This window comes from Scatophagus argus, chromosome 12 (genome assembly GCF_020382885.2).
Source record: "Scatophagus argus isolate fScaArg1 chromosome 12, fScaArg1.pri, whole genome shotgun sequence".
Classification (NCBI taxonomy): domain Eukaryota; kingdom Metazoa; phylum Chordata; class Actinopteri; family Scatophagidae; genus Scatophagus; species Scatophagus argus.
This window is the reverse complement of record NC_058504.1, coordinates 18297329-18320426: the sequence shown is the minus strand read 5'-3', so window position 1 is coordinate 18320426 and position 23098 is coordinate 18297329. Positions and strand designations below refer to the sequence as shown.

Genomic DNA, 23098 nt, shown 5'->3' with positions numbered 1-23098 from the left:
CTTAAATTGACACAGCAGAACTTTCTGACTGACAGGACAGATTGCAGGATGAGTTTGCTGCAGCTCCACAGTATGTTCATACACACAGCTTCGTTAGTTGAGTCCTCACTGCTCTACAGAGCAGGTGTGAGTGTCCTTGACACACGTTTAATAGCAGGCATATCACTAACGCGACTGAAAACGTGTTACACGTTGTGGGCGATAAGAAAATGTGAAATGGGAAGTATAACCAACCCTTTTAAACAGCAGGCAACAGATGTTTTGCCTCCCTGCCACAAAATGTCTGCCTCTGACATTTCACTTCAATTTAATAAAGGGCTCAATGTAAATCACTCTTTTTTTCTTTTTGTGATTTAAATATGCTGTAAAAAAATGAGAAACTTTATGTATATTTCATCAAATATTGACAGGTTTGCAAAATAGCTATGTACATTTACTCAAGGGCTGTACTGGGCTTTATACTTTGTACTTCTACTCCACATGTTCTACATAACAAACATAGAAAATACAATAGGCGATATGGTTAAAAATTAGCTATTAGTGCTTCCCAACTTTCTGGCCCCTAACAGAAAAGCATAACCTTGTTGGTGCCCTTTGTAATATTTTAGATGTCTGTGCGTTGTTAGCAGTTCTGTCAAAACTGATTTAATTTTCACCCTTAAAATTTTGTTGTGAAAAATGATAAAGAGCACATTTTAACTATAAAGAAGTGGGTAAAACTAGCTGCACCTCAAACAGTTACAACAATAAAATGTTGCTAATATATGTTGGTGCATCAGTATTAACAATCTAATACTGTCATATTAAGCAAGAGGAAACTTTTTCATTTTGTTTATAATACTTCTGTACTTCTACTTAAGTTATTTTGAATGCAAGATTATTACTTGTAATGGAGTATTTGCATAATTGCATTGGTAGGCTATTTTAACTTACTGTTTAATTAAGTATCGGAATATTAAGGATCTGAATACTTCTTGCCAAGCTGATTTTTGCACAGTTGACCTGTAGCACACAGCTATAAATGAAAAGGGTGGTTTGAACAGACAATGTAAGCAAACTTTTGTGCATAAAATAAAAAAGCCAAAAAAATTCAACAAAAAAAAAAACAACAAAGTGATGCCTCAAGATAACTGAGCTGGAAACAGTAAAAGGCACCACATAAGCACAATATATGTGTTTCATCCTATTTGAAAAGGGTGATAATGCTTTTTTTTTAATCCCCCTCTTGTGCTTTCTATTGTTGTGGAAATGTTCAGTTACAATCTTTGAAGTTATTTCCTGTCGACAAATACAATCATTTCCTGAGAGGTACACGCACCCATGGTTTACTTGTGTGTGCACATGCATGTGTCTTATAAAGAGGAAGGCTGAGCACCAAGCAATAAAGGTTAGAGGTTAGAGAGAGCTGCTATCAGTCTGGGCGTGAACGAGGAAAATCAGAAAGCTGTCTTGCCAAAGTACAAGATCCCTAACAAACATTTGAAATAGTGAGAACTAAACATCCAGTGAGAGGCTGGACAGCTGCCTTAGCTGTATTCCCAGTCTAGATGGTGAAGAACAAAAAGCTTGCCTGCAGTAAAAAGTTGAGAAAAAGAGCGAGCTAGCGAAAAAGGAGAGCTGGCACTTGAGAGCAGACATAAAGCAGTTCTGGAGAGGAGCCGTGATGGAAAACCTATCAGTCTACCACGGACCCATTGGAAAAGAAGAGGGGGAGAGGCGGTTAGGACAGGACGGGCGGGATGGGTGCTACCTAGTCCGAAACAGTGAATCTATGCCTGGCGTCTTCTGCCTGTGTGTGCTGTAAGTATGAACTCAGTTTGCACAGTGTCTCTGTTAGTACTGCTTCTGTGAGACCTCAGTAATCAGTAAACACATCATGCTATATTCTATTATTGCAAAAATTATTGATTATAAACTAAGCAACTGATTGTTCACTGAAAATGCGGTGGCCCATTATTAAGTGTGAAATGTGAGTTCCATAGGGGCAGTTATGGTGACGTTAAAGGCAAATCCTTAAAGTGAAATACAAACCCAGGATCAAAGTTTTTTGTGTGTGTGTGTGTTTGCAGGAACAATGGATTCGTCTACACTTACAGACTACACAAGGACGACACAGGCTCGTGGGCTGCAGAAGTGAGACGCTTTACGTTATTTCTTTTGCTCTTATCCAGTGCGGACTATTTCTGTAATCTTAAACTTTACAGCACCAGCAAAACAGTTGCACGTGTGACCTATTTTGGTTGGCGTTTATTAGTTCAGGAGGTTGTTTTGGTGAGGGTCTAATTTAACAAGATGTAAATTCGAGGCAAACGTGTTGTTCCAGGAGCGACACTGCTTAGAAATGGGTGCATTCTTTCCCTTTAGCAATAACACCCTGTGAGATAGCACCCCTAACCTCGACTCAAATTTAAGATGTCACAGCATCAGCATATACTCCAGACATGGGAAACATAGAATTACATTTGGTGGCATTTCTGATGGGATATGTAATTGAGTACTGAGGGTTGCCAAACGCACAGAGTTGTAAACATGTAGAGACATCTGAACGCTGTTTCCCTCTGACAACTAAGCGAGATGCTGTTGTAACTGCATTTTACCCTTGCTCATTTTCACTGACAGCATCAAGTGAACAGACAGGGGAGAAAAGACTTGAATTACACAAATTTCACAACAAGCTCAGCAACAGTTTGTATTATTCATGTGTTATATCCATCACTTTAATGAAATATTCTGGGGAACAGAGGTGGCAGTTGTGGTCGGAGACAAAAACACCCAAAGCGCTTCGCTGTGGAAATTGCTCTCTGCATTTGATTAAATGATTTCAAAATGTGTTCCGAGAACATGACTTTCACCTCCTCTCAGGGTGTGATTGATACTTCAAAATAGAAACAAATAATGCATCTTCTTTTTTTTTTTTTTTTTTAAATCCCTATTATTACTATTATTAGTTTGTAGATGGTTAATGTTAAGATGACTGCTGTTCATAGAAAACCTGAATACAAACGATATAAATGCTGAAAAACGCTGAAAGACCCTTGATAGAGTTTGACTTCACGAAAGCCAAATGAAAAGTATTAGATAAGTCACAGAAAACCTTTGCTGCGACAGAAGTTGAATTCTGTGCAACTTATTTTGTTTTGATTGAAGCCACAGACCACTTCTGAAAATGATCTTTGCATTATTTTATTTTTATTCAGTCACAAGTAAAGCTGCTGAGATAACGGGACAAGCTGAGCATCTTAGATGTCACATAGAAATCCTAAAATAAATGCTTTTTGTTGACTAACAAATTATAAAAAAGCCCAGGGGAGTAAATGCTTTCAGAGGTAAGTACAACCAGAATTTTCCTATTTTAGCTTTTAAAGCCCTTGAGTATATTCTCAATCCTTCTACAATAGTTTTATAGCAATTATATACTGAATTTCTTTTGCATCATCTTATTTGTCACTGTGCCATTTTATTTTCTTAAACCCAAGCTCAATATGGACAAATCATTGGACCCGTTACATAAAAATATAACTGACATGATTCCCAGCCTGTCCCTTAGCACAATGGTCTTGTATTTCTGCTTCTACTTTTAGCACATCTGATGTCTTTTATAAGGTGAATCTGTGAGAGCTCATTTCAAGCCAATGCTGTCCTGTCCTCCTCATTTCCCTGTGAGATTTGATGCGGAGATGGAAAAGCTGAACTCTCCCATTTTTTTTTCCTTTCTTGTGTTTCAGACCTCTCCTGGTGTGCAAAAACGATATTTCCGGCAAATCAAGAACTTGATAGCAGCTTTCCAGAAGCCTGGACAAGGAATTGCCATGCCTCTGCTCTACCCTGTCACTGCTCAGAGACGGGCCCAAACACACACAGAGGCACAGGCATCCAGTAAAAGCCTGTCACCAACACACAACAGCCAAAACTCACACCTACAGCAGCAGCTGCCTCAGGCCGCTCAGGGACAGACAAACAGGAACAAGAAGGAGGTGCGGCCAGCTCTCACTTAAGGGTGAACCTGTTCAGCTGCGACCTAATTAAATAGTGTCACATTTTGCATGCTGTGTATGAAGTACATGTCGTCTTATTAAAATTAACAAGCTTCTGTTGTTTTATTTTTTAAACTCAAGTTTTAAATTTTAAATTCTTTTAAAATCATTCAAGTCATTTAAACCCTAGCACTGAGTTAGATCTAAGTAGAATATCCTTCCAGTATCACTTGTTTTTACCCTCGGTGCACAGGCAGCACAGAAAGTGCCTCATAACTTTCAGGCATGTGATGTAAAATATTCAGCTGCTGAAACATTAATATCCATTACTGCATACATAAGTTGACAACAGATATTGTGCTATGTTTTCTTAATGCAATTCAGTTGTGTGAATGGCAAAGAAAATAAATTATATTGGTTGAAATAAACTCTTTTAAATGAGGTCACGCACACACAGCAGCACACACCCAAGCCTCCATCTGACATATAATGTGGAACAAAAATTCAATTTGACATATTGAAGTACTGATTTCCATCTAGAGAATGCTGACTGCTAGAAAGGGGGCAAAAATCTGTCATTCATCTGATTGACATTACAGGCTCCTCATGAAAAAATGAGTTGGGGAAGGAGGAGGGGGTAGTGGGGTGCGGGGGTGGGGGGCATCTATTCAAACCAGACAATTCTTCAGCGCAGTGGTCTCCTAGCAACCAGACCCTCCATCTTTTCACTGCCGAGATGAGGTTGGACAGTATCTCGCGGAGCATATGGTTTAGAAGGGAAGGTGCATCACAGCCGATCAGCAGAGTGTGAGTCGGGAACATATATCACCTGCTCGCAGTCAGAACATATGCATTGTGTGGCTCTGTCATCCGCAGCCCAGGAGAGAAACACAAACAATTAATGGTGGGCAGATGGTGGAGTGACGGTGGGAGGGAGGCGAGTGGAGGATAGGCAGACGGACGGGGAGGTGGATTAGTGGTAGCTAGATTAAAAAAAAAAAAAAAGAAAAGAAAAACAAACTTCTTTGCTTTCTTTTTCAACTTTTTTTTGGGGAGGGAGAGAGGCTTGGAAGTGGTTCACATGTAGTCTGATTGGCATTTCCTAATGAGAGGAGACAAGCTGTAGAGAACAGCACAGCCAACTCCAGGTCCTGCCCCTTCTGCACTCACCACCCACTCACTGAGCCTCAGCTGTCACTTTTTTTCCCCTTCCTCTGTGCTTTCTTTTCATTTCTTCTTCTTCTTCTTCTTCTCCATCTTCTTCTTCTCCTTCTCTTCTGACAGACGCCTGTTTCTCATGCATCTCTGCATCTCAGTTTGAGCCATAATGATGGGTGATAATGACAGCACAGATTTGAAAGTTACAAAACTCCCAGAAACAAGAACAAAGAGTGCACAACAAATGTGTGGAAGGAAGGCGAAAAAAGAGAGAGGAAGCGAGAGAGAGAGAGAGAGAGAGAGAGAGAGAGAGCGAGAGAGACAGAGAGATAAGACAGAGATAATAAGCAACAATGCCTATGAAAATCCCAGGGAGCAATCTGGTAATTCACACATAATAACTTTAATCAGCATTGTAACCCAATAAAGTCAGATTTTTCAGCAAGAATATTTACTATAGCCATGTATAATTCTTTGCAAAAATGTAACTGTTTTTCTATTGATTAACAATACTGACACTTAATTATGAACAACAGAATTTCCAGTTGAGCACTTTTTTTTTTCCGTGTGAAAGCACTGGCTATGTACATTCTTGATTTTAGTTTACACACTCATACAAACTACTGTTGGAGCACACCAGAGGCGGAAAACCAGGAGAGGCTTCCTTCTCTAAAGGGGAGTGTCAGAGTCGACAAGGCCTCTCTTACACAATATGTAAACGATAGTATATCCGAGGTAAACCATGTAGGAACTCAAATGGCAACCGGAGAGCTCTTGATTTGAGTCATGAAGAGGATTATTCACTGGCAATCCTAAAGTCTTCATCTCTACAGTTCAGTGAAATTTGAACAGAGTCCAAAATGATGAACAGTGTTGAAACAACAAATGACAGACAATCAGTCCATCAGTCAGTCAGTCCGTCAGTCAGTCATTCGGTGAATCTGTCTGTCAGTCAGTCTCAGGCTAGTCAGGATACAAAAAGCGAAGCCACAGCCAAACCACACTGCTTGTGCCACTGTTAGAAATTGGAGAAACTGGACGATAATAATAAAATACCATCATTTTGTCACAATTAAAGGCATTTGGAAATAATTTTTTCCCCCGATCTCTCTTCTTGTTCTTCTTCTGTCGTCGTCATATCTTCTTTTTGATAAGGTATAGAAACAGTAGAACAAATCAGAGTAGAGTAGAAACAGGCAGTCTTTGGTGGGGTGGGGGGCTGCTCATGTGTCTCTGTTACCTGCCCCCCACCTCGCTCAGTGTCATAAAGTGAATGTTGGAGGAGCAGTCGGACAGCTCTGGATGCTGCTCTATAGGCAGGGAGTAGTAACCGTCGTAACCCTGAACGAGTCCTCCAGATAGCAGCTGCTGCTTCTCCGCCTCGCTCCACGCCCTGCTCCCCACATCCCCTAATTCCACCCTCTTTCTCTCCTTCTCCCATGCTCCCTCGACCGCTCTCTTCCTCGCCTCCTCCTTCACCCGTGCCCTCTCCTCCTCCTCGTTCCCGCCGTAGCGTACGCAGAGGCACAGCGCCCCCTGCTGAAGAGTGATGTCAGCAAATCGTCGAGTCCTGCCGTTCACCATGGCGCTCATCTGAGACACGCTCACGTTCACCCCGCTCTCTAGGACACGCCCCCCAACTCCTAAACCTAGGGCTAAGTCTTCCTCGATTGGCCGTGACTGGAGGAAGTGATGGGTGTCACAGCCGTGCACAGTGAAGCTCAGACCGCTCAGGTGGACGGCACCGTTTAAAATGGCTGCCACACGCCGGCTGTCTTCGCTGGCCACACCGATGACTTCAGCGCTGACACGCCCATGGGAGACGGCAAATCGGATGCTAGGGCCGAGGAGAGAGGGTCTGGAGCCAAAGGGAGGAGGGCGTGTTGGTCTGTGGCAAGTTGAGCCTACGGGCTCTGAGACTAGAGGTAACCTCTCCAGAGAGATGAAACTCCTCAGCTGTCTCCGAAGCTCACACTGGATCCCCAAAGCCACCTGTGGCAAAATCACAACTATTTAACAAACAATATTATGAAGTTCTGAAAGCTCTTACATAAAGTCAGGGGCTCATTAGTGACAGAAGATCCTTTTCATGACAGACATTTCGACTAGTTTTAACAGGAAAAACACAGGTGTGTCTAATGGCAATCATGATGGCTCTCTTCTGTTCATGGAGTCCGGTGGCTTACTGGATATATGCACCATGGGTAGATATTTTGATTTGTTGCAATAGAAATATCACAATTAGAAACCACAAAATCAACAATGGATGAATTCCATTTAACTGCTTGATTTGCAGGGTCCTGGTATTGTTCATGTTGGCTCACTGTCACAGTGCCATGGATTACTGGGGCACTTGGAGACATTGCTCAAAATGTGTGCTGGGAAAAAGGCCCATAGCAGACCCTTAGTGCAAACCTTAGTGCAAACCTAACACAGTATAGCTGGCTAGATCTGTTTGCACTAAGGGCCCATAGATGTGTTATTATTATAATTATTACTATCATTATTATTGTTATTATTAAAACTGTCCAAGTTAATAAATGCAAGCACATTATTCACATTTAATGAGCTGGTACCAGGTACTTGACTTTCATCTATCTATGTATATATCTATTTACATAAATAGATATAAATATATATCCTATTCTACCTGCAGTTTTATTTTTCCAGATAATTTGATGATTTGCTTTTGGGGTCAACTGTCGCTTTAAACTAGCTCAAACACCTTCTAAATTCAGCCAGCCTGCTGATGATACTGCTTTGCTACCCATAAGCTCAGCAGTCAAGTGTGGTTTATATGAGAGGTGGGGTTAGCCAGTAGTGCCAAACCATAACTGTCACATTCATATGTTATCCACAGTATTTAAATATTCTGCAGAGAGGACAAAAAAAGACACACACATATATATAGATATATTATATATATCTATATATATATATATTATATATAGATAGATTTTTTTTTTCACATATATGTGGTATAAACCAAGGGATAAACAACTGAAAGAACAATCAACTAATACAGGGACACATGATTAGAACCAGGAAAGAGCCTTACTCCTGCAGCTACCTGAGGATTGCAGTGGCAGAACGCTCACCTTGCTGGAGTCCCAGTTCTGTGTCTTAGTCTGGCTCTTCATCAGTTCATATGTTTGTTCCAATCTGCCCACTTCAGGCTTTGGGAAGCCTGGGACAACATTATGAAGCTGGAAGCCAAATAGCTGCAGCCAGCTACCAATGTCTGGATAGGCAGGCGCGTGCGCACACACACACACACACACACACGCACACAGAAAGAGAATAGAAGAATAGAGCGACAAAGTTAGAATATAATGTCTATACTGTGAAGCAAACCAAAAGTCATAAGGCCAGGAAAACAACACCTTGTACAGGAAATCACACAATATATGAGCATAATACACTGCAGAGTTTATTCAGCTGGTGCTTCCTAACATACAGACTCCTCGTGTAAACAAACAATCCTGCCGCAGGAAAACGTGACAGGCCAAATGAATGTTCCATTAACAAGGAGGACATACGCCTCTCACCAACATCCTATATTCATTCTCCTACTCTCCTATTCCATCTCTTTCCTTTACTTGAGTTTCTGTTTTGCCTCTTGGGGGGAACAGTATGTTCTTGACAGACAGAAGGAGCAAAACATAACAGCCTGTGTTAAAAAAAAACAAAGTGATCAGAGGCATGGCTGTCCTTTCTGTTGCAGTTACATTCTGTCTGTCACATCTTCTCTCTCTGCAACACAGCTCAACTGTGGTTAGCTGTGAGCCCCGTTCACTCACACTTTATGAAGATGTTTTCCGTGTAGTAGTGTGTGGGAGTAGATGCAGCTGAGTGAAATACCTAAGTGTATCTGTGTGACAGCTGTAACATGGCAGCTCATGTAAGTCAATCAGTCACCGATTTAGTGATGAGTTACAGAGTGAGTACATGTGTGAAGCTCACCTGTAGTAAACTGCGTCACCTCCTCCACTTTCCCAACTGGGCAATTATTCTTGAAGGCGTACAAGTTAAACGGCTTCGGCTCCTTGCTCAACTCCCCCCACAGCTCATGATTGGGCGAAGTCCATCGACCAGCTAGCGTGTCATAATCCCGCCTGCCCAAATGGACCAGCCGTGTGAGAGGATCGTACAAGCCCCCATGGAAGCCGATGACAAGCTGGAAGTCAGGGTTGGTGTCCTGGTAGACTTCTCCATAAGGGGTGTAGAGGATCTCCTTGACCAGTCGCCCCTTGCTAGAGAAAACTGCCCTCGGACTCCCCACGCTGTCGCAGGCGACATAGTACTCCTCCCCGCTGCTCAGCTCCATGGCGATGAGATGGCCCTGTAGGTCGTAGTACAGCGATGTGATCAGATTGCTGCTGTGGTTGTACAAGTGGCTGACCCTGGTGGGGTGTGACAGATCAGCGTAAAAGAATTGCAGCTGCTCGCCCTGGCTGCTCTTGGTGGCCACACGGCGCCCCAGCCCATCGTAGCGATACCACACAGCGCGCTCAGTCATTCTGTTAAAGACGCGGGTCAGCAGGCCGTTGGAGTTGTAGTCGAACAGGTCATTTGCTCGCTGGCGGAGGAAACCGTCGTCATCCACGATGTACTGTAGCTCGCCGAGGTGTGTGATACGGTCTCTCTGGTCATAACGCAGCGGTGTCAGCCTGTAATTAAACCAAACACGCATGTTCAGTAATACTGCTGTGCTTAACACGAAAATCTCAACAAGACTACAACCATGCTAGCAGCTCTGTGAGGCTGTATTTAAGCATAGCGATACTTTAAGCTAAATGCTAACAGTGACAAGGCTAAAGTGCTGGTGTTTAGGAGGTTTAATGTTTATTATGTTTACAATTTTAGATCAGTCTGTTAGCTTAGTAACATTTCTTAACTAGGACTAAATTTTAAGTGCAACTGATGATGATGGGAAATCCAATTTTCTGGACACAGACGCAGTATAATTCATCATCTGGGGACCATGAATGGCTGTGAAATATTAAAGAAATGAACCAACTAATATATCAGGTCATGACACATACAATATACTTATTTTTTTGTAATGGTAATGACCGATCACGTGCTATAAAATGTATTTCTGGTGACATACCTAGCACTGGTCCCATGGCTGAGCAGGTTAATGTTCCCGTTGAGGTCGTAGCTGTAGCGCCACTGAGGCCGCTCATTAACCGAGGCACTTTGCAGCTGGCTGTCTGCATCATACTCATAGGTATAGCGTGTCACGTTGCTGTCCACGCCCACCCTGATGTCACAGGTGGTGGTGCGCCCTGCTGAGTCATACTGGATGGTCATCCAGTAGGCGATGGATTTAAGGATCTCATACTGGACCTCTACCACCTGGCCGTAGGAGTTAAATACCTTGGTGTGCTTCATGAGATGGGTGGTGATCACCTAGAAAATTGCAGATGAGATGGGTTGGCCATGCAACTGGACACATGCATAAAATCAGGCTGAGGTGCATAAAGCAGCATCTGGTTGTGTTAAAGCCGTATTAAAATTCAGACAATGCAGATGTATTATCAACCGACAAAAATGTTGAACAGGTTAGCAAAAAGTTGTCAATTTCCATATTCAGCAGAGTCATGCTTGCAGGTAACAAAAGTCAAATATTCACATTCCCCTTTTAGCCCTCTCAACCAGCTCCAGAGGGTCTGTAGATATTCTCATTTATCCAGGTCATAGCTGTCTCAAAGAGATTGAATTAAACGCACCTGGACTTGGTTCAGTCTTTGAAGACATTTCGTCTCATCCAAGAGGCTTCATCAGTTCATGCTCAGCAAGACTAGACTGCTAGTCTTCAAAGACATACAAGCAAGTCTATGCTTACCAGCCAGTTGCTAACTTTGTCTGTCTGCTTTGTAGTGCAGTGTTGCTAAGGTACAGTGGGTTTATCAGCAGTGGGGTTTATTGTGGCTGATGCGAGTCTGAGCATGAAGAAAAACAGTTACTTTTCAGGCTATAAAACCAAAACAGATTGAGATTGAGATGCTAAATTGCTTTGCAGAGAGGAGCGGAGCTGTAGAGTCTGGAGATCATTCTCTGTGGGTTTGTCACTTTGAGCATTATATCAGACAGTCATTTGATCCATTATTAATGAAAAAAATATTAATTATTACAGCTTTAACACAACATCAAGGGCACAATTTGAGGATGTATTACCAAAGATAACCTAATATATACATGTTACGTTTTAGTTGGTAGTATTCTGCCTACCTGGTTGAGGTCATAAAAGATGACGCTGAACTTCCCAAACTGCTCAACTCGTCCCGATACGTCGACATAACGATACAGATCAATGGGAAGAGGTGTCTCGTTGATGACTGCCTGCATACTAGTCACTCTGAAGTTGTTGTAGCTGTAGTCAAACCTGGCATTCACCAAACCTTCTTCGCTAAATCGGAAGATTTGCCGACTTGTCAGTGGACCTGTGTAGAAGAAATGCATATACGCATGCATTTTCATATGTCATAGAGTTGGACATCATGCAATTGGTATGAGCCTGCCTGATTAATTTAACATCATTTACAACATCATTAACACAGACACACACAATGCAATCCATTCAATCTTAACTATCCCCACACCTCCATGGCATTTCTACTGGTGACCTTTAATATGGAGAGATAATGAAATCTAAAGACAATAGCCATGATGGGCCAATGTGCTCCTTAATGTCAGAACATCAACTTTAACAACACCATTCATCACCTCTGCTGCTGACTACTACGGCTCATCCCGTATTTGAGAAAAAAAACCATGCTAATGAAACACCATTATAGTGCTATTTGAGATGACTCTGATTGCAGTTAAAATGAGTAAGTGTCTCACTTTGGAGACTGCAAAGAGCTGGATCAGTATTACATCTTCTATTTTTATTTTCTGTGGAATGTTGATTCTAAACCTGCGCTAATGGGAAAATGGCAGAAGCACTGAGAGTGATGTGGAGGCTTTTCTACAGCCCTAGGGAACTCTCAGTCTGTTCGTCTCGCTTCTCTAGCTGTCACTTCCCCAAGCTGTCATCTTTCCCTATCCTTTTCTGTTCCTTTTTCTCCCTCACCTATCTCTCTATATCCCTGTCTCTCCTTTTTTTGGTCCCTATACTCTTCCTGGTCTCTTCTCAAGCGACAATTACCACTATCTCTCCTCTCTCCAAAGCTGCATTTGTTCTGCTGAAATGAAATCAGTTAAAGGAAGGTGAGAGTCTATTCACAGTGAGGGCAAAGCGATAAACACACACACACACACACACACACAGACACACACACACAAGCTGTGCTTTGCAGATTAGTGACACCTGATCATGTTGAGCCAATAACAAAGCTATGTGAAGTGAACCAGCAGCACAGATTAGAGCACTGTGGATGACCCTGGAAATGCTCCATAACTTGAGGGAATTTGTGAACTTTATTAATGAAATCCGAACACATCTGCTGACACAGCTGAAGGTCCACTGATGGTCATTTTATTACTGGTTAATCCTGCAATTTATGAAGTGCAGCATCTTTCTAACTATTTTTCCAAATTAGGAGTGAAACATTTGTCATGATATTAGGATTATAACTGATAAAGATTTCATATTTTCTCGGTCTTTGCAGCTATTTTTGAACAAGGACAAATGTTCACATGCAGACAGACAAATGTAGCACATCCACCCTATGATCACCACATATTAACTTATATTCATACATTCAGTTGTTCACTTTGATCAGGCAGCCTGGTTGCGGAGGTGGGGAAGAGAAAGCACAGCTCAGAGCCCAGGGGGTGGTCTTGTATTTACAGCTGTGGTAGACCACAATCTCTTCCACTCGAACATACTCACATGCACACCCTATTCACACTTCTAACTGTGGCTACCTTAGTCTGAGATGAAATAGTGTGACGGCTGACTCAAAGCTGTCCTGTTCGAGCCACTCAAGAAATCTGGTTGAAGATGCATTATTGTGCACTCTCATCACAGCCCAGATACTTTGAGTGTGTCCATAAAACAATGTTATTTTCAAATAGATCCTTTGAAATTACTCATCTAAAGATGAATCACTGCACATTGTAAATATTTTAAATTTGGTCTGTTTAGCATTTGTGTATATGTACCCGTCTGTCTGTATCGTATGGAGCTTATGAAGCCGTTATGGGTGAGATGAATGGTCTTGATAGTGCCGGAGGCGTCATCATAAGTGAAGGTTACCAGGGTTGAGTCATAAACCACCTCAGAGAGACGCGCTGCTGGGGTGTACCTGGAAAAAAGGAGTAAAATGAACAAATGAACAACTTAGAGAATAGGCAATAAATAAGTAAGTTGTGTCAGAAGCATGGAGCAAGACTGTATTTAAATAATGAAAAGAAAAGTACAGTAAAACGTCTAAACGTCAATATAAGCAAACATGCTGTACCTCACGTACAATACAAAAATCCTTTCAGCAATTGGGGAACAAGTTGCATCATCCTTCAACATTTCATCAAATTCAGACTGGCTGCTGTGGCACTTATGGCCTTTCAAATCTTGAAAATGGTACAGTTTATTACGCTGCAGTGTCCCATCAAACCAATGAGTATTAAAAATGTTAAATGCCAGAACATTGCCTGAAACAGTCCTCCAACTTTCATCAAAATCAGATCAGTGGTGTCTGACATAGCATGATGATAAAACAATGTGACCTTTAATCAGTCTCCCCATTAGTCTAATCATTGTCATTTGTGAGGACTGCTAGGTGTGTGTGCGTGTGTGCGCGTGTGTGTGGGTAGCACGTTTTGGGTCAGCTAGACTGTAACAGGGCTTTTAAATTTCAGAAATTAGCCTTTAATTATCGTATCTTCATCAAGCCTATCAGTGTTATGCTTTTATATGGCTGACTATAATGCCAAGATGCATAATGCCTCAACGTTTCATTAAAATCCAAACCGGTGCGATTGCCATATCACCTCTTCCACACTGCATTGCCTCCCCAAATGAACTGTTAAAACCAACAGCCAGTAGTATTTCTGTGATCTGTGTCGTACCTGTAGATGATACTGCGTCCTGTTCCCAAGTACTGAGACCTCAGCAGCCGCCCATCCAGGGTGAAGTCCTGCATGAAGGAGGACTGGCTGTCAGGAGGAGTGTATATATTCCTGTAGTAACCAATGGACAGCAGCGACTGCAGGGTGTGCTTCACCATGCTGGGCATTGTGACGGCAACCAGACGGTCTGTTTGGTCGTATTCAAAGACGTAGCGCCGCTGACTATGCAGGAGCAGCATGATGGACTGCACGAAAACACAGACACAGCAGAGTTATATTAAGGTGGCCCTTTGCATTGAGGTGCTTTTTCTTTCTCTGTATGTTGTATTTTTTTTGCTTCAGTGTCAATGGGTGAAAACTTTATCACCAAAATGTCCTGCAGAAAGCAACCCTGATCTCAGCTTGAGGACCATTCTTGTTTCAACTGAATAGTAAAGGCATAAATGAAAAATGAAAAAAAAATCACCACTGGGGCTCTAGGATTTTCAAACAACAACATCAATTTGTTTACTGTTTGAATTTAATTTTACTTTTCAGGCAAACATTATAATCTGCACCTGCAGTCCTGTGACTATTTGACCACAGTAAAATGATGCTGTGTAAAAATACATTTCTACTTAACTCTAAGGTATAATATTAATGTATTAATAATACATGCAGGTATTATTAATTCTTAGATGGTACTGTAATATAAGCTCATTTACACTCTAATTTTGTCTTAGACCAAAAGCTGACACTAAATATATTTCCTTTCATTAAATTTCAATTATCTTAAGGAAAGAAGCTTCGGGTAAATTTCTTCTTTGTCACACACTTTAAAGGGACACACCTCTTTGCATGTTCAGTTCCACTCATTACAAATGAAACGCAGTGTACATTATTCCTATGAGTTTTTCAAAGCACGTTGGATATTTACTGTAAACCCCACTCTCAGGAAACCACTGCTTTCTTTTCTTTTTAACTCTCTGTGACAATCAAGTTACACAGCCTTAAAACTTGCTTGAGTTATATAATCCATCACAATGAACCCATTGTCTGCCTTTACTGCTCCCAGAGCTATGGTACTGGTATTCAGTTATGCAGTTTAAGTGCAGCTTAATATAAAAAGTCTGCACAATAACTGAACATGTAAAAGTAGACATAATCATCTCCCTGCAAACTGATTTTCATGGTTAGGTAAAATACATTAAACTTGCTCGTTTCACATAGAGGTTGTACTTTTCATACTTTAAGTGTTAGTTTTGGTTTCATGTCACCGTTGAAACAGCAAACAAAAGAAGAACAGATTTCTGCTAACAGCAAAGACAAAAACAAGCAACAGTGAACCCATCAAACAAATCTCAGCATGAAACAGAAAGAAACTGTCTATCTGAATATCCCCCCCACCCCACCACCACCACACACACACACACACACACACACATACCAAACATGTTCTCTACTCTTATGCTCTTACTCTGTCTGCGTATGTGTAGCTCCAGATCTTGCCATTGACCCAGGCTCTGGACACCACCCTGTCGTTCTCGTACTCCAGCCGTTCAGACCATTCTCCACGGTAGATGGCTGACAACAGTCCCCCACCTGAATAGCTAATGTTTACTTCTGTGTATTTGCTACTAGGTGACCAGACCACAGGCCGGCCCAGCGAGTCATACTGGATATGGAGGGTGAACTTCCTGTGGTCATCGTAGATCTTCCCTACTCTGGTGCTCTGATCAAAGTCGATGGACAGCAGGTTCCTGTTATGTGCCTGAACAGAAAATCATTAAAATATCAGCTAGAGAGAGAACAAAATAAAACTTTTTAATCTTACTGCTTTATAATCACCATAAATTCTAAATAAGGCCACGGACATTAAAATATAAATGAAGCGGCATGTTGGAGACAAGCAGAGATTTCATTAGTTGAGAAAAATTAATTGTGACATTTAGAGCAAACTGGACCTGGATAATAACAATACACTGCCTTGTGAACAAGTGAAGAACCGAGTCCTGGGCATTGCTAATTAATTAGTGCACATCAGATAAAATGTCCTTTTCTATTTCATGAAATATTCTGTTTGTGATGTGTATTTTCTGCTTTGAGGAAAAAGAGAAGAGGTGTCGCAGTTGGTGTGTGATTTGGGGAAAGTACAGCTAACAGTCATTTGACCTATCAGTCCCAGTGATGTTGGTAATCAGTCTAAGTGTCTAACATATTGTGTAACACCAAAGTGTGCCAGCGTTCCAACACCTTTGCAATGAGTTCACGAAGAAGTGACAGTTTTGAGGGAGTGTATGAAGGTCAGATTGCATAATCTTTGGTTAACTCAGTGTACTTATAAAATGGGAGGTAATGTAATCTGACCTACTTACATGGGTTTCCTTGATATTTGGCTGATGCTAAGACATTTCTGAGTAACCAGAGCATATTAAGTTGCTAATGCATACTGTCTCTGTGTTGTGTTGCTGGATTTTCCGTTATCTGAGACCACTAAAGAATAAGGTGGTAATTTAGTGTTTTACCCTGAGCCTGCGTTCATAAGTGCTGTAGTTAGTTTTGCTTTGCTCCTTCCTCTGCCTCCACTCTATCAGGCTGGGGGCGTGGTCTCCGGGCAGACTGATGTTACAGCGGCTGGCAGTGGGACTGACTCCTCCTCCGACGCCTCCAGGGAGCAGGGGCTCTGTGCTGAGTGACAGTTCCATCCCGCTCGCAAGTGACACAAGGAATGAACCATCAGCGCTGACTCTGTATGAACTCTGAGCGTGGTCTAGGGTGGAAGGTAGCATGTGTGGGTCACACATGCATAGAGATGCACACAAACACAAAGGCACATAAAACCACAAGGATGCAAATATGCAGCAACAGACTGAAAAAAGTGTGAAAAAATGTCAGTCACTGCCTCGCCAAAAACAGTCTTGAGAAAAATCAATGAGACACAGCAGCAGACTACATGATTGCAATGAATACAAGTATGGCTTTTGTCTGTGTGTTTTGCTTGAATTATTCGCTAAATGCCCTGTGCTAAGTATTTTTTCAATGTTCTCTGTACCATTAGCGCCGTATTGTACCTTTAGAAAACTGTAATCTTATTGAAAAAGAGATGCAGACAGGCTGTAATGAGAGAAAGAGAAACAGAGAGCGAGCAAGAAAGTGAGAGAGAGAGAGAGAGCGAGCAGAGGGGACATAAAACCGAAGTGTTTGGCCATGACAGTTTTTCACACATTGCACAGGTTTCTCAGAAACCCATCTTTCATTTCTATATTGATGTCAGTAAGATTTCACATGGCAGCATCACTTTGTCACATGTCTTTACCATTCCTAAATATAAGTAATAAAAAAAATTTGCAATAATGATAATAAAACAGTATTTTAATCATAAACTTTAACACAGCTAATTAAACTGGACAGTAACCTCCGCCACTATAAAACCTCTTTCCGCACATATGTGGTTATTGTTGCCTCAGAGGCAGGAAAAGGCACAATGAATTTGTGGTGGGTAGTGGAAGTAAAAGGGAGAGAAGGTGGGCAATCTAAAATAAGGGGTCATTTCAACTTTTCCCTGGCAGCGCTGTCATACTGCAGCACTGTGTGTGTATGCATGTCTAGTTGTGTGTTGGAGCTTTTCTCTCCCTGCAGTCCTGTCATTGTGACAACTGCTAGAAAGCAATTAAAGGGATGACATGAGAAGAAACTGCTCCCATGAGCGGCTTCTCCACTCCACACTCATTTTCTCGTCTTCTCATCTCTGCCCTCTTTTCTTTTTTTTTCTCTTGCAATCGTTAAGACATTTCACAAGTCAGCTGGATCCGCTTCTTTTTTGTAAATAAAAAGAAAAGAAAAAAAAAAGAACAAGAAATGCTGCCCATTAGTTCGGTTATGTAAAGAGGTCATATCAGATCCATTTGTGAATTATTCATAGAAAGGGCTAAATCCTTTCTCAAAGCTGTGAATCTTCTGCACACACACGCGGTGCAGCCGACGAAGAGGGAGAAACACAGGTCAGTATGTCTGACCTGACCAGAATAACAGCCACATTATTGCAGTTTGCTCATCATAAATATTTAAACATCACTATAACCTTGAGGCCTGCCCTACGTGTACGTCTGCACGTTGCCGATTATTTAGTCCCCCCTAAGCTGAGTCATAAGTGGCTTTTCAGCATGTTTGCGGTAAACTAAATGGGGGTAGAGCTTTCCTGCTAGTGAAATGGTGAACACATGGAGCCATCATATCTGTGCCCCACAAGCTACTTTCTGTTCGCTTGGTTTATCAATGTTCCTACTGACCTATGGGGAGTGAAAAAAAAAGTGAAAACCACAAGCATGACGCTTTACCTTGTCTGAATGTGTAGATGGTATCACTAGCAGATAGGTTGGTGCTGGTGATGAAGTTCTCGTGGTTGGACGCCTCAACCTCCACCCGAGACCAGCGTTCCAGGTTGCCGTGGAAACTGCTCACCTCACCAGTGGGTAGAGTGATGTTGGTCACACGGCCCTCGTTGCTGTACCTTGGAGAGCAACCATGAAGGCAGTGACGTACAAGCACAAACACAAGCAGATGACCACACAGATAAGAAGACAGCAATATACCACATGAGCACACAGTCGCACTTATTCTCATTCTCACTCTGTTTTCCCTTCTCATACAAACATCGACACGGACTAAGTGTCAGCTATGATTTATATGTGTAATTATCCAGCTGTGGAATTTGAGACAGATGCTTGGCAGTGGTGTATAAATCACACAGATGTGTTTCTTTGTGTGTGTACTGTTGTTGTGATACTAAATGTGTGTGATCAAAGTGTTACTGAGACGCCCTTCACCTAATCAGTCACTTAAGCAAAGACTAAACTGAAAAAAAGTCTCTCTAGCTTTCAACAGTGATGCAGTAGTTACCACCAGATGGCACTCAAATTTCACGCCGCAAACATAAACTCTATTTCACATTTGCGCACAAGCACACTGAGCCAAGCAACCAACCACAACTGAAAGGGAAAGTGTAGAGGAGGAAGGAAGGAAAACAGAAAGCAAGCAAGACAGACAGACAGATAGACACAAAGAAAGAACTAGAAAACAATATTCAGAGTAAACAAACTTACTCATAAACAGTGGTCCAACTGTTCTCATCACTTTTGGTTGCTAGGAGACCTGTGTTGCCATGATAAGTGATGTGAGCAATGTCATGGCCTTGAGCTGACACCTTTCTCAGTGTTCCACTGTTGCTAAGAGACAGCCAGTACACCTGTCCGCCAGGTAGCGCCAGCCAGAGAGGCACTCCGTGAGCGTCTCTCCTCACCTGGAGCCCATGGCCATCACGACATGTCAGTCCAGACAACTGACCGTCTGTGCCGTAAGAGAAGTTGTATAGGTAGTGGCCTGTGATCAGGTGTTTGGTGTACATGTGGGAGCCATTCTGTAATGGAAAAAAAAACACATACACAATTTTCAGGACTGGATTACACCACATCTTGTTGTGTTTGAGTGCAATTCTTTCTAAGCTCTTGTTAATTCATCATCCGTTTGAACTGAAATCACACAACAAAAAAATCATGCAATCTGTGATGCGAGAATCTAGCAGCTAACATGATTTAGTGCTTTGCGGTTGTATGCCTCCAGTCAGGTTGCAGTTTACATCCACGTCTGTCCGGGCTCATATAGTATACGTAGTGACTGATAGAGAGCTTTGTCACGTAGTGCCACAACAATCACCTGAAACTCAGCATCATCAACACCAATGAGCTTGTGGTAAACTACATTGTTCAAAAATGGACATTTCTGTAAAGAAGCTAGATATTCTAAAATGAGGATGCTCCACATGCACCTTCATCTTGGAGGACTCTACATGGTTTCAAGGTGGACAACCAAGATTAATGTCACCAGTTTAGCACCTGACCAAATGTAAAATAAGTTCACATCTCCCTGTCAGTTCTTGAGTTAGTGTGTTAATGACCAAAATGTTTTAACAGAACATTATTACGTTAGAGTGAAGTTGACCTTTGACCTTGTGGATATAAAATGTTATCACTTCATCATTTTATTCTATTAGACATTTGTGTGAAATTTTGTCACAATTAACATATAAATTCTTAAGTTACGTGGACATTTGTGCCAAATTTGAAGAAATTCCCTCGAGGTAGCCCTGAGATGCGTTCAAAAGAATGGGTCAGATGGACGGACAAACAAGCTTCTCAGCAGTTGCTCAAGGCAGATACTATATTTAGTAATCTCTATCTTGCAGAGCTCAACCTGTTTTAATTGTTTAATTTATTAAATTATAGTAATCAAACTTCATGTATACTGTGATAGTAATGGTGTTCATACAAAGATAAAATCCTCCATATTTTTGTACCTGGCTGAAGAGATAGAGCTCCTGGTCGAGTGGGGAGCTGATCTCCACTAGTCCGGCTGGGCTGGGCTGAGGCTGGTTGGGGCTGACGGCTCTAATCCGGATGTTTCCCAGATCAGCAATATAGAGGGTGCCATTGGGAGCCACGGCTAGAGATGAAGGGGCTTTGAGACGAGCGTCACGGGCGTAGCCTCCGTCTCCTGATAAGAAAAACAAGAAGGCATTCCAATGAGAACTCTTTATCAACAAAATGGCATAAGTGAAGGCGTCCTCGGCCATAAACGCACTGAGCAATACAAAACATTCTTTAGAAAAAGCGAGAAGTCACAACTGGTGCACACAGGCTTGGCAAAATAAGAAGATCCCAAGGTGCCGCTTAAGTGTTTATCAGTTCAACTCAGGACTTGGACGTGTTGGGATACCACAGCTTCCCAATGGATTTGGTGCGACCACCTTGATAGTGACCTCAGCCTTATCATACGATGGTAGTGGGTGACTAAATGCATTCAGATGTCTTCGGTAGCACAGCGGGATAATAGTCGGGTGAAGCCCTTTAGATGCTGTCAGCAGTAGGCCTGGGGCCTCTGATGGGTCTGTGCAGGCAGCAGGGTGGCAGTTTATCTCTTGACAGCATGCGCATCATGTGTGTGTGTGTGTATATTTTTGTGCATGCGTGTTCTCATGTTTGTTTGTATTTGCGAGTATGTGTTCGCATATGTGCACACGTTCAAAGACACTGCGTGAGTGTCTACGGTGAAGGGATGGAAACGGAAAGCCTCTGAAGAGAGTAATCATCTGTTAACAGCAAGACATGATTGAAAATATGCAAAGTACAACCCAAGAAATAGGGCTGGTTACAGCCCATTGGCTTGTGGCATGGGAGAGACACTTCCCTCCATTTTGAATAGAAAAGCGACTGATTTTTATGAGCAGAATTAAATGATAAAATCACATCCTCTGACACTTACAATGAAAGCGTGGCCTAACTGTCAAAAGAACATCTGCTTATTTGTTTGGTCCCTTCCCTCTTCCCTTTATTACATTTCAGGTGCCCTTCCATGATACACCGACCAGTAACAACCTTCAGCAGCTAGAAGAAAGCTGTTTCTTTTCCCTGCAATTTGAGTGGATTTGAAACGTTTTGCTCAAGCTGGTTCTTACTAAAATCGAGCTGGATGCTTTTGTGAAGCAGGAGCCTCTCATGAATACCAACAAAAACCCATCCCCCCATAGACACACACATGCTTTGTGTATACCTATCTGTATACCCAACACAAGGGTATACACTCACACAGTCAAATTATGCTTGCTTACTTTTCCATTTTGACATAGTAAATAGTCATTTCTTTCCTGTATATTGTTCACATAAACTTCATTATCATAATTTTTATTATTTTTCAAGGAGATTCAAAACAGCCCTTCTTAGAGATTAGAATTCCATCTGAATTAAATAATTTAGACACATTCAAGTAGAGAGGAAAACAGCCGAGGAGAGAGAAAATGTTCTTCTAAAGCTCTGCTAATAAAATCATTGGCCAGCAGGGACACACAGGCAGGAAGATTTAATCACTCAATATCAAGACACACTGACTATTTCAATTTATTAAAGTTATGTCAAAGCTTTTAAAATGTTCTTGTTTTGCATCCTTCCTTCTTCTGAACCAGGTTAAGTATGATATAACTGATATGATTTTAAAGTGCATTGACATGCTGTTTGCTAATCTAACACTCTCGCATTAACTTTTTACTTAACTTAACTTGTGTGTGTGTGTGTGTGTGTGTGCATGCACGTGCACCTGGTGACCCACCAGAGAAGCAGTCACAGTTGGGGTCTATCTTACAGTCACAGTCAGTGGGGGCTCCAGAGATAACAGATATCTCCCCGTTGGTCGACACCTGTGAAATGCACAAAAACATCACAAATCGCTACAAAATCCTATGTGAGGAATATTGTTCAAGAACAGTCTTTGTTAGGTCTAATCTCCCTCACAGACATGATAATGATGGCATATCACAAACACCTGAGATGGAGTTACAAATTAATAACATTAAAATAAATAGAAGAAAATGACAAAAACATATTTGCTTTAACCTAATAATATCTCAGGTTCTTTTTTATTAAAAAGAAAGAAATATCAATCTAGTGTTTGGTCTAAATGAGGTTTTGTTGCAAATTAAACTGACTGTCTTGATGGAGAGCGCTATAAATGAAAATGATAGCTGTAACACCAACAGTTTTGTTTAGCTGTATTAGCGAGGGAGGAGCTTCTTAACTGGTCCAAGAGGAACAAGCATTGTTGAAAGATAATTGGAAAACATATGCTTTATTTGGATGTTTGTTTGGTTTTTTTTCTTGTTAATGAACTTCATTATCCTTTTGGGGTTGATCTAATATGTCAAAAGCTGTTCTGTTTGCTTTCTTGCAGGGGGTTAGGTGAGAACACAACTCATGTCTGAACAGCATCAGCTCATTAATTAGCACATCATAACTTCCTATTTATAATATGTACCAAAAAGTGTATAGAAAAAAAGACATAATTTGTTAATTAGAACCGAATTAGAAATTGGAAAACCTCTAATTTACTTCACAGGTAGATTTTGTTGACATTATACAGAA

General features: G+C 41.6%; 2 protein-coding genes across 2 annotated transcripts in view; one reads left to right on the top strand and one right to left on the bottom strand.

The window, feature by feature from the left end:
* Positions 1-1350: 1350 nt before the first annotated feature.
* Positions 1351-4559, top strand: sh2d1ab (SH2 domain containing 1A duplicate b). The gene is made up of 3 exons (XM_046406139.1): positions 1351-1800; positions 2070-2133; positions 3726-4559. Exons 1-3 carry the CDS (start codon positions 1664-1666, stop codon positions 3993-3995), a joined length of 471 nt encoding a protein of 156 aa, XP_046262095.1. The 5' UTR covers positions 1351-1663; the 3' UTR covers positions 3996-4559.
* A 954-nt stretch (positions 4560-5513) lies between these two features.
* The window catches only part of tenm1 (teneurin transmembrane protein 1), a 157723-nt gene continuing 140138 nt past the window's right edge, over positions 5514-23098 (bottom strand). Inside the window, exons 26-38 of the mRNA XM_046406138.1 lie at positions 22290-22377; positions 20485-20681; positions 19235-19548; positions 18470-18642; positions 16658-16902; positions 15610-15903; positions 14154-14398; positions 13248-13390; positions 11370-11581; positions 10246-10547; positions 9096-9802; positions 8231-8373; positions 5514-7124 (exon numbers count right to left, since the gene is read on the bottom strand). Of these exons, the coding sequence (XP_046262094.1) occupies positions 6369-7124; positions 8231-8373; positions 9096-9802; positions 10246-10547; positions 11370-11581; positions 13248-13390; positions 14154-14398; positions 15610-15903; positions 16658-16902; positions 18470-18642; positions 19235-19548; positions 20485-20681; positions 22290-22377 (3819 nt within the window). The 3' untranslated portion in view covers positions 5514-6368. The remainder of the gene's footprint in view (positions 7125-8230; positions 8374-9095; positions 9803-10245; positions 10548-11369; positions 11582-13247; positions 13391-14153; positions 14399-15609; positions 15904-16657; positions 16903-18469; positions 18643-19234; positions 19549-20484; positions 20682-22289; positions 22378-23098) is intronic.

What these genes read in the sequence shown, in the direction of transcription:
- sh2d1ab (XM_046406139.1), top strand. Translation starts at nt 1,664, where the DNA reads ATGGAAAACCTATCAGTCTACCACGGACCCATTGGAAAAGAAGAGGGG. An exon ending in GTCTTCTGCCTGTGTGTGCT is followed by an intron (nt 1,801 to 2,069) that starts GTAAGTATGAAC and finishes GTGTGTTTGCAG; the next exon opens with GAACAATGGATTCGTCTACA. An exon ending in CAGGCTCGTGGGCTGCAGAA is followed by an intron (nt 2,134 to 3,725) that starts GTGAGACGCTTT and finishes CTTGTGTTTCAG; the next exon opens with ACCTCTCCTGGTGTGCAAAA.